This window comes from Silene latifolia, chromosome X (assembly GCF_048544455.1).
Source record: "Silene latifolia isolate original U9 population chromosome X, ASM4854445v1, whole genome shotgun sequence".
Taxonomy (NCBI): Eukaryota; Viridiplantae; Streptophyta; class Magnoliopsida; order Caryophyllales; family Caryophyllaceae; genus Silene; species Silene latifolia.
Genome location: NC_133537.1, coordinates 77,895,661 through 77,907,521, shown reverse-complemented (window position 1 = coordinate 77,907,521; position 11,861 = coordinate 77,895,661). Strand labels below are relative to the sequence as shown.

Here is an 11,861-nt window from a genome sequence, read left to right as displayed (position 1 = left end):
CCTTAATATTCTAAACAACTAATGGTTGAACATTGTATCCTAATTCACCCATTAAGTACTATAGACCTTCTGTTTGACCTATTCCTTCTAAATACCCAATACATTCTCTGACCAATTCTTCATTTACCTCCAAATTTCTTGGTAATATGCCAAGGGCAGTTAGATGATCCTTACCCATATGGGGGATTGCAAAGTCATTATGACCCTTAGTTTTCATAATTTCAACCATTACTGACTGAAGTGTTAGGAAAACCTTGTTGAGTTTTATATGATCGTAATCAACTATGCTTGCATGACTGAATTGACCAATTCATCAACTGATTTGGCTGCTTCTTTGGAATGTAATGACTGTAATGCCCTAAAATACCCAAGGTCATTAACATTTAAATCTGGTGAGTTAGGAGGTTGAAAAGTTAACTGAATATTGAAGCCTTCTGAGTTTGCAATTGCCATGAATGCTTGATCATTGTTCTTTATGTGAGGCCTTGCATTATCTTGTTGAATGAAAATGTTTTTACTTGCTCCTTCAGGCCATTTAGTCTTGATAGCTGGTATAACTTGTTCTATAATGCATTCTCTTGTTACTTGCTTTGTAATTGAATCAATAGGCTTCGTCTCCATTGTACCCCTTGGCCTGTTTCTACTTGCCCTTGCTGCTGGTTGTTGTTTTGTGAAAGGGAACATACCAATTTTCCCATCAAATAACAACTCTCCATCCTCTGAATATATAAGCCTACATACTGCACACATAAACATTACCTTTGTGATATACCTCTTGGATTGACAACTCCTATATGGTAGCTCTTCCCCTTCAACAACATAAAATTTGTGATCATCATAACTAATGTAAAACCACTTCTCGTCCATGTGGATTATATGTGTAATACCTGCCCTTTTAGAGACCCTTTGACCAGCGTTGACTGACCTTGGGAGCGGGAATAGTTCTTAGAAGTGCGTGCCAAAACTATCTTGAGTTACGTGTTAAGAGTGGTACTCGATAGAGTAGGGGGGGACTCGATCGAGTATGTCAGGTACTCGATCGAGTATCGAGTTTTCAGCGAGGGTTTTTAATCGCGTTTTGTTAAATCCGTAAATCATTTCCGCCACTTTCCTCCTATCCTTTGGTCGCCTCTTTCCCTCCCCTTCACCATAAAACCTCCATGGAAGCCTTTTGAGGATCCTTGTGCCTTAGGAGAGCGTTACTTGAGTCGGGTAGCGGTCTTTTGCCGGGTTTCTCCTTATAGGTATGTCATAATCATCATCCGTATCCTCATCTTTGCAGTTAGGGTTTGTTTGGTAGTAATAGATGTTGTGTTGTGGTTATAGGCTTTGCTTGATTGCTGGATATGTCATATGTTGGCATGGATTGGTTGCAGTTGCTTAAAGGTAGGTTCGCCTACTCAGTTTCTGTAGATAGTCTAGTGTGTCGATCGTCGTATCTTTGTTGTTGCGTTATGGCTGCGTTGTGTGGCAGCATGTATGCTGTAGTTGGTTGGTACATACAGTTTGTTGGTTGTTACGTTTCAGCTGTCTGTGAATGTTTGTCTCTGGTTCGCGAGGTGCGTCCTCGGCTGAGTGGGGTCACTTGAGGGAGTGGCCTCACGCCCTAGTTTCGCCCTTCGTGGAACCCGTCACGAAAGGGGATGTGCACATTAATGGACAGGGTTATCGCTCGATAAGATGAGCGGGGATTTGGTGGGTACGGCTGCGGTCCCCATCGCGGGTCTGGTCCAAAGGGACGATCGATGATGAGAGGTTGTTTGGATTATTGTGATTGTGTGTGAGATTGATAGCGTCGTATGGTGTTGATAGTTGTAGTTGATTTTGTCGTGTCTCATCTCAGTACTGACCTTGTGTGGTTGTTTTGTTTGTTATGTATCTGCCGTGATCTCTTATGGTGAGCAGTCGGTCTTAGCAGGTGTTGATGTTATTGATAGCTGGAGTCCGGACAGGGATGAGTCTTCACGAGATTCGATAGCTTTAGAGAGTAGTCTTTGAGTTGTATCTTTTATATCGTTGTTGATTTTAAATCACTTGTATTATAACATAATAGTTCTCTTATCGACATTTGATTATTACTATCCTCGGGGAACCGAGATGGTAATGCCCTTATATGCTAAGGAAGGCCTAGTTAAGGCTCCTCTGGATATGGGGGTGTTACAAAGTGGTATCAGAGCGACGATTTTACTTGAGCCTTGCACTTTTATTGATAGTCTTTAGCCTTGTCATACGCATAATCTACGAATTTCTGTTCAAATAATAGCTGACCGTTTAGACTTGACCTATAAACTGGCAAACTACTAAAAAAATTCTGAGTTTTAGAGCCATAACTCGGTGACATTCATGACCGATTCATTAGGAATTTTTGAAAGTAGTACTCCTTGCATAGCATGTTTGTCTCATTTGCACATTTATGACATTCAATTTCTCGTCAAATGCACATATTCGGGTTTGTGGTTGGTGTCACATGCAGGGAGGGTCTTGCAAATTCCCCTTTCTTTATATCTTCACCCATTTAGCTCCACTTTAGCCAAAACTTGCCTTTTTGACCCATTAGCTACATTCCAAACTAAGCACCCTAGTCAAGCTAGTTAGTATGTCTTTTGTGGTATGTCTTCCATTGCAGTTTGGTCCGTAATCCTTGTTGGAGTTGGTGTTTGTATTAAGGAAGGAGGAAAGAAAAAAAAGAAAAAAAAAAGAAAAAGAAAGAAACGTGAAAGAAGAAAGAAAAAAAAAGAAGAAAGAAAAAAAAAAAAAAAAAAAAAAATATGAAAAAAAACAGAGAAAAGAGAGCTGAATCGAAAAAAAAAAAAGAAAGAAAAATTGTGAAAATAGTTGCACCCTCTTGTCAGAGTTGAGAAGATGTTCGAAGATGTACAATCGACAAGAGTTGTTGTTCAGTTAGTCGTTTCAGACGGTGTCTTTAAAAGGAAAGTTTGTAACCGTCTGACTCCTCCGTTCTATCCTATTTTTTTTGAGGAGATTGTGCTTTGAGTCTAGTGAGTTTTGTGCCAAGTGAAGGGCACTAGTACTTAGTTTTTCAGTCAGTTTGAGATCCGGATGGTTTCATTATGGTCCTGTTAGGAACTAGCTTGACGCTCTTACCTCCACTTTTCCATAACTTGTTTTGCCTTTTCTCACCTGAACCTCACTATTCCCATATTATTTGCATACCCTCGGCTGGGACGGACATTATTGGTTGGAATTTGTGCATCAGTACTTGAATTGTCTTTCATTTTTGTTGCATGCATGCTATGTAGGTCGCAGTTAGGTGAGTGACTGTCCTTTCTTCTCTCTTTTACATATTACATTCGCCCTTTGCTTCATGAGAGAAGAGTGACCACGTGAGAGTCCAGTTTTGTTGGTCTTGCAAGGTCGATAGGTCAGCTTTATTTATGAACAGCTTATAATTCGTTTGCGTCTTGACCGCTTGGCTTTAATCGTTGATTTTTGTTGCATTAATTTGGCTCAAGTAGACAAGTTAAGCTAGCTACGAGTTATCATTTCCGTTCCATTAGTTTAGTTTTGAGTTTACTCGAGGGCGAGTAAAGGTTTGGTTTGGGAGATTTGATACGTGCCTAATATATAGTCTTTTTGGCCTATTTCAAAGACGTATTTCTATGCATTTCTATACTATTTTTATAGTATTTTGCCCCGAATTGGCTACTTTGGTGTATTTTGTCCTTTTTGTAGGAATGATCGCGAAAGTGGTGGAACCATACTCCTTTTCGTCCTTTTTGCATGCATTTAGAGGAGACGGAACTGTCCCAGAGTGAGATACTGCACTTGGAAGTGTCGTGGCACGCATTACGAGGCACTTGGGTGAAGACGTGAGCTGAAATGAAGACACAACCACTCGATCGAGCAGTTTCCCGATCGATCGAGTGGTTCCTACACCCCGATGCTCGATCGAGCCCCTCATTCGATCGAGCAGTCGCACAAGACCAAGTCCTCGATCGAGTAACCCGATGGTCGATCGAGGAACTTCTTTGAGATGTTGGTCGATCGAGTGGTTTAACCCACTCGATCGAGAGGTTTTCGACATTATGGGCTTTAATCAGTCCGCGTTTTATTTATTTCCGCATAAACACTTTGTTGCTTTGGCTATTTAACCTATGATTTACTAGGTTAATAGGGGAACTCTTTTTTTTATCTTTTACACTAGAAAACTAAAAAACCCTTAGTACGTAGCTTTTGCCTTGATGTTGTTTCATTTTCGGATTATTGGTTGCTCGGATTCGATGTTCTTTACGCCGGATTAAGCTCGTATTGTAATCTTTCCTTTGTCTTTATTAATAATAATCACTTGTTGCTTTTATTTCTTGTTCATGTTATCATTCTCCTTTGCCCTAATTTCCGTATTTGCACTTTATTGTTATTTCACTATGTCTTCTGCTGGGAATTTATTTGCTGTTAGATTAATTACGAACATGAGTAGCTAAACCCCCTTCATGTTGGGACTAGGGAATCTGCGGTAGAAAAATGACGATGTAGTGAATGAATTGGACGAATTGATTAAAAGACCACATCACTATAGCAATTTAAGTGTAATTCCCGACCTAGTTGAGTGCACGCTTCTATGTCACCCATTAAACTGGCTACAATTAATCCTGGATCGAAAGATTGGACTAAATAGGCCTGCTATAAACAGTAGATTACCCTAATGAGGACGAAAGTTAAGTTAGTGGTATTTTAGGGTAGGAAGTGGACCGAAAGGACCTTCTAACATCCGTCTCACATTAGTTAAATCGAGTCATTTACTGCTGAGTTGTTGGACTATCGTAGTGAACCGAAATCCCGACATGTCCCTCTCTTCTTGATAGTTTAATCGTATTTATTTGCTTATTTGCTCTTCGCCTTATTTCTCTCCCCATCAACCTTCGTAGTTTAGAATCAATTTTAATCAAACCCCCCCATTTGTTACCATAGGATTAGAATAGACAGCTATAATTACATTCCTCCCTGTGGATTCGATACTCGACTGCCTCTGCTACATTTTAGTTGAGACCGTTAGGTTTTATCTTTGATAGGGTTGCGATAGCCGTGTCAAATTTTGGCGCCGTTGCTGGGGAGGCAATTGTTCAATTTTATTAGTTGTTTCGTTTTAATCCTTTTTCGGTCTAAGGGACACCCGTTCCTTGGACTATTCTCATTTTCTGTTGTAGTTTCTTCTTATGCGCAGGTCGCAAGGTGGTCCACTACTACCATTCGATCCTGAGATTGAAAGATCTCTGCACGTAAAGAGGAGATTGTTTCAAGATCAACGATTAGAGGAAGATTCTAGTTCTCGTTCCAATTACTACGAGAACGAACGTTCGAGGACAACCCACCGTCTTCTCCGTTTCTACCTCATCGCCTTGAAACCGTTACTTTTCTAGACGTTCTGAGATGGCCGAAGAAGCGACCATTGCTAGTCACTCGAACCTACGGCGCGAATCTCTACAAGGGATTCACGTTACCAGGGGAGGCAAGAAAATTTGAGCCAAAACCGTCCCTTATAAATTTGGTCGAGAGGAATCTATTTGGGGGAGCTGCAAATGAAGATGCAGCCAAGCACATGGAAATATTCATTGATTATTGCAGTTCCATGTCTCCACCAACTGGCGTGACTCCTGACCAAGTGAAAGAAACCATGTTCATTTTCTCACTCCGCGATCTTTGGGAGTGGTATAGGATTTGGACCGGGAAGGCGAGGGGATAATCGACGGAATTCGCTAGCTTTGGCGTTTTATAAGAAGTATTTCTCCGCCTCAAAGACTATTGCCATTAGAGCTCAGATAACGAGCTTTAAACAAGGGCCTGACGAGACCTTCCACGAGGCATGGGTTCGATTCAAGAAGCTAGTGCGCACCATACCGCACCATGGGATCGAAAAATGGAGCTTGTGCAACCATTTTTATAATGGTTTGTATGATGATCACAGGGCCGTTTTAGATGCTGCTGCCAATGGCCGATTTGCTGAAAACTTGGGAGCAACCAAGGGGTGGAAGATTATTGATGATCTGGCCACCCACAAGGCTGAATATGGGAACTCGAGAGGAAATCAGAGAAGAGCCGCTGAATCTACTTCTGTCGCGGCACTTGAAGCCCTCACTGCAAGGTTTGACAAGTATGAGCTAGGAGGGGTTTCTAAGGGGGGCATGTACCAGGTTAATCTTTGTGACGGACGGTCCTTTCGTTGCGTCAGGAGATGCGGAGGAGAGGGACATGTCTCGGATCATTGTCCCAGTCCTTTTGAGCAATGCGCGCCTTTCAACATTACGGGGCGAAACAACGATTACTACGAGCCGAATATCCATCCCAATTTGAGGTGGAGCAATCGAACGTGCTCAACCCCACGGCTCCTCCAACGCAAAGAACCATACATTCCTCCACACCAGAAGCAACAAGGCTATCAGAAGCCTCCATCCTTCAACCCTCCTAACCAAGGTGCATCATCCTCTAGTGGGGTGAGTGAAATGAGTGAACTGAAGTCTATGGTGCAAGCCATATCGAAGCAATTGCAGCTGAATGATCAACAAACTCAACAGCAAATCGCGTCACATAAGGCACTTGAGACTCAAGTTGCCCAACTTGCTGCAAATCAATCCTCGAGGAAGCCGGGTCAATTACCGACTCAAAATGAGAAGAACCCACATGAGACGGTAAACCTGATCGAATTGAGAAGCGGTCTTTCTTATGAGGGACCGTGAAGAAATCGGACCAAGATAGTCAGAATCGATGATGAACAGTGTTTTGTCAAGAAAAAAGGGCTCACGACAAAGCAGTTGCTCGATCGACTAAAGGCTGGTGTTCGATCGAGTGAAAATGGTGAGGAAAACCCTCGATCGAGTGGTTGCTCTGCTCGATCGAGTGAACAGGAAACTGAGGATGGTCGATCGAGTGGTACTGTTACTCGATCGACTGATTTTGATGAGGAGAGTGCTCGATCGAGTGAGCATATTGTTCGATCGAGTGATATTGATGACGGGAAGCTTATTCGAGAGCCTGCTAGTGCTCGTTTAAGCGAGAAATCACCAGAAAGACCTCGTTCGAGAGGTAAGAGGCGTCCAAAGGATACCGAACTTGCACCAGAAGACACTTTGGAAGCGAGAAACAAGGGACTCGAGATACCTATCACGGTTCCCTTCCCGAGGCGGCTGCAGAATACCAAAGTTAATCAACAGTTTGGCAAATTTGTTGAACTTTTGAAGAACTTGGAAGTTTCCGTGCCGTTCACTGAATTGCTGACTAAGGTACCCTCTTATTTAAGATTTATGAAAGAAATTTTAGCACTTAAGAGAACTATAAATGACAAAGAGACCGTAGCTTTGATCGAGATGGGGTCGCCCTATTTCAAAATAAGTTACCCCCTAAGCAATCGACCGGGTAGTTTTTCGATTCCTTGTCACATCGGTATGCAATTGATTGATAATGCGCTATGCGATCTAGGCGCTAGCGTAAGTGTCTTACCTTTGTCTCTGGCTAAGAGACTTGGTTTGACAAAACCGAGTTGCACCAACATGACTGTCCCGGATGGCCGACCGTAGTCTATCACGGCCATTAGGTATAGTAGAAGACGTACCTGTCCAGATCGGGAAGTTCTTTATTCCCGTCGATTTTGTTGTCTTAGATATCCCCGAAGATGCACACACCCCTATTATTTTAGGGAGACCATTTCTATCCACTGCCCGTGCAGTGATAGACGTCGATGGGAAGACTTTGACATTTCGGGTAGGGGATGAGGAGCTGATTTTTCATCACCCAAGTTCCGGAGAGCTCCCATGCAAGTTCAGCCTTGCAATGCTCTTTCTTCTATTGTTCCTATTGTTGACGCTCCGGATGAAAATTTGGAGAATATTCTTGTTATTGTTAACCCTCCGCCTCGGATTGAGAGCAAGAAGGAGGCAAGTTAAATCTGTTGTCCTTCTGCAGTACAAATGAAAGCAAGGATGGGACTGTCAAAGGACGTGGTGTGGCCATTATCAATCAAAGTGGCGAGAAGGATGCCAAAGAAGATGACAGAGGAGCGAGAACGAAGAAAGTTCGAACCTACATAGATTGGAACTACATTCCTCCTACTGTCGCAAATGATGATTCAAGCTCATGGAAGATGAAGAGGTCGGTCGGTATCGGCGAGGTGACGTCCTCCGTCGAAGCCCACGAAGGGGGCTAACGAAAGGCGATGAGAATTAAACGGGAAATGCCCGTGTAACAAATTGTAATAGACAATTCGTTTGAATTTCTTTTGAATTTGCTTTATTACGTTTTAATTAGGACAATTAGTTTAGACAATTTTTAGCATAGACTAAGACTATAGACTGTGTTTTCTGCGTATTTGGTATTTTGGGATGTTTTTGGATATGTTTTATGCAGGATTGGGGAGATTTCACGCAATTCGAGGAAGAAAGGACGAAATTCAAAAAGCCTTCAAGAGGAAAGCCCTCGATCGAGTACTTTTTGTACTCGATCGAGTGGAAATGGGTCGATCGAAGCTGTCTGGTTACTCGATCGAGAAAGCCAAAGAGGAACAGGTCGATCGAGGGGATGCTTACTCGATCGAACAGAAGGGACATCAAAGGTCCTCGATCGAGTGATTTAAAAACCACTCGATCGAGTGGTATGAATAGGACACGGGAGTTTTCTTTCTTAAAACTCTTATTTTCCTAATTCTATTTTCATTTCACCCTAATTCCGTCTAAACCTCTCCCTAATTGCGATTTTCACTCCCCCAAATCCCCAATTTTCTTGCCCAAATCACCAAATCCGTCACCTACAATTCATTGCTAGCAATTTAATCTTCAAAAGCCCCTTGTTTTCCCTCTCATTTGTGCTCGTTTTCTCGGTATTTAAGGGGATTTAGGGTTTGCGGGTTTTCGATTAAAATCCGCCTTCGTTGCTTGTCTGTTTGAAGTTTAATTGCTTTTATAGGATCATCATCATCAAGTAAGTGTTTCATTCACACTCTTTGCTTTTCTCTTCGATTAATTCGAATTTCTTGAGGTGATTTTGAATTAGGGTTCGAAAAATCCATGTCTAGTCGATTTTTTTCGATTTAATTGTGTTTATATGCCCTTAATTAGCTTGTTGATGATCTTATCGTAATTCCTCGCTGTTGTTACATTTTTAATTCGAAATTTGCGCGAGATTCCGCGACTAGGGCTTCTCAGTCGAATTTTTCGACTGCTAGACGGTCTTTATGTTGCCATGCTTTGTCTAACTGCAGTTCTTGCCTACTTGTTGCTGCTGTTATCTGTTTTTCCGTCCCCTATCGCCATTACATGCTGTAAATCATTGGGAATCTTGTACTGTGAGTATTTTTCGACTGCTAGGAGTCCCACATGCTTTCATATGCGGCTTTCATGCCTCTTAGTCTCCTTTAGCAGTCATTATTTTGTCACATTATCACCATTCACTTGCTGCCAATTCGAAAATCCAGAGGAATTGTTGGGGTTTAGCTTGCTGTAGAGTCGATTTTTTCGACTTTTAGGGACTTATATCTGTCACATGCTGGTTAACACGTTATTTTAGCCACGGTTAGCAGCCGTTCTTTCTTATTAAGTCCCTTGATTTGATTGCAGGATGGATGCTAGTTCTTTGCCTTCTACTAGTACGTCCTCCAGCCCGTCCGTGAGCGAGTCAGTGGTCCCTGTTGTCACCACTACTTCTGCCCTGGTCACCACTACAGTTTCTGCTCCTGTTCCTACCCCTGCTAGGCCCTTCTCCATGCTGGACAGAGGACTCACACCTCGATTCCCGCAGCCTGGTATGGCGCCACCGAGGCCGAATCAGCCGGGTAGCCATTTAGCCATCACTTCCAGCCCTTCTGAGGCCGTTGTTACGGGAGAGGGCACTCTCACTCCTTTACCAAGGATGCCCACGGTACGTTTTACTTCAGCGGATCACCGGACTCGGTTAGCCGCTTTACTTCGTTGCCCCCTCTCCTCCACCCGTTTCCTTGCACGGACCGACCTAGAGACCTTAGGAATTTATGAGGAGGTCTGTAGTTTGTTGAACGGGACGGGTATGTCGGGTCTGATTACCATGCAGGAAGCTGCTATTCGTATCCCTACATACGAGTTTTTCAGCTCCTACTCTTTTGACACCGACTCTTATGCTGCCAACCCTTCTAGTCCTTGCATTCACTTTCGACTCCGCAATAAGTCGCACCACTGGACTTTGGCCAGGTTTGGGCAGGTTTTAGGCCTAGTTAGTGACGGTCCCACCGACCCACCTCGAGACCTCCTTCAGCCACTTTGGGCTGCACTTTCTCACACTCCCTTCCCCGCACGGAGGGGAGCTCACGTTCACTTACCTGCCCCCCGTTACTTTTTGCGACTGATAGGAGAGACCATCTTTGGGCGACTTGAGCCCAATAACGTGAGCAACACTGAGCTAGCGATTCTCGCGGGGTACCTCAACATTGACTACGGTACCCCGTTTGTTCTAAACATTGCCTATCTAGTAGCTCAGCATTGGAACGGAATTGGGACTCGGGTCAAGACCGCTGTTGTCTGCGGCGGGCTAGTGACTAGGATTGCCCGCCACCTTTACCCCACTGAGCCTGGACTTACTGCACCCGATAGGCAGGCCTACCTTGACTTGGCCGCCATGGCCGACTTGACCTGGCTCCCGAAGAAGGGCGCGAGGACGTGGAAGATTTGTAGTTCCATGTCTGTTACCTTGCCATGCCCTACCCTTCCTCCACTCTTACCGCTCCCGTCTGCTGCTGAGGGAGCGAGGCCACCTCCACCCACTTACCACCTCACCTTCACTCCTACTTCTTCTTCTAGGAAGAGGAAGCGGGAGGCCGGACAGTCATCTACCCCTCAGGTTCAAACTCCGGCTCAGACTCAGACTCAGACTGGACCCACACAGACTCCCACACCTACACCTTCACTCACTCTACCTCCTTCTGATCCGGCCTTTCCGGCCAATTTTGTCTGCCCTCCTGTTTTAGGGGCGCCCGAGGTCATGGACCAAGGGCGTCGTGATGCCTTGCTTTTGGATATGTGCAGGTACATTACTGAGATGAGACGGGATATGGCTTTGGCTGTATTCCCGCTCTACGAGTTCCATATCCGAGCCCGGCGACCGATTCAAGAAGGGTGGCCACATCCCTCCTTCTACCGATACCCAGCGGACGGGTACCCTCCACTACCTTCTGACTCAGAGGAGGAGGCGGAGGAGACACCGGTAGCACGAGAGGTGCGATTCTGGGGACGAGCAGCGGCACAGAGCTGCCGAGAGAGGAGGCGGCCGACCCTCCGTTCACACCCGGTCCCAGGATCGGCTGGAGATGACGACTGAGTTTCCACCTTGTTTGTTTTTGGTTTGGGGAGACCGTTTTGTTGAGTCAGGGTACTGGGTGACGGCGGTGCCGACGACGGGTAGCTACTGGTCTGCTCACTTCCCTAGTTTTCTGGCTGGTTTGGGGAAGTTCGCTTTTGTATGTACCTTACTCTTTTCATCTTGTCTCCTTTATTCTTATTTTGCTGGTTGTATAACCCCATCCCCCATCTCTCTGCTGGTGTATGCTGGAGGACAACGAGGGCGTTGTCCGTTTTGGTTTGGGGAGGGTATTGCATCCTTTTGAGTCTGCATCTGCATTTGTTTTGCATTCACGTTTAATTTCCCGCTTGCATTGTTGTTTTTTTTTTTTTTTTCAATAAAAAAATCAAAAAAATTAGAAAAATTTCAAAAATTCAAAAACATTTCACGTTTATTTTTGCATATAGGTTGAGTCGGAACGGTAGATTCCCGTGATGAAATTGCACTATAACTTGTCATTTTACTTGAGCCTTGCACTTTTATTGATAGTCTTTAGCCTTGTCATACGCATAATCTACGAATTTCTGTTCAAATAATAGCTGACCGTTTAG

General features: G+C 44.1%; 1 protein-coding gene across 1 annotated transcript; it reads right to left on the bottom strand.

Annotated features, from left to right (window-relative positions):
• Positions 1–282: 282 nt before the first annotated feature.
• On the bottom strand, positions 283–867 carry LOC141617665 (uncharacterized). Its single transcript, XM_074434830.1, has one exon. It carries the CDS (start codon positions 865–867, stop codon positions 283–285), a length of 585 nt encoding a protein of 194 aa, XP_074290931.1.
• Positions 868–11,861: the final 10,994 nt, after the last annotated feature.

Coding starts and splice junctions, on each gene's coding strand:
- LOC141617665 (XM_074434830.1), bottom strand. CDS start 867: ATGGACGAGAAGTGGTTTTACATTAGTTATGATGATCACAAATTTTAT.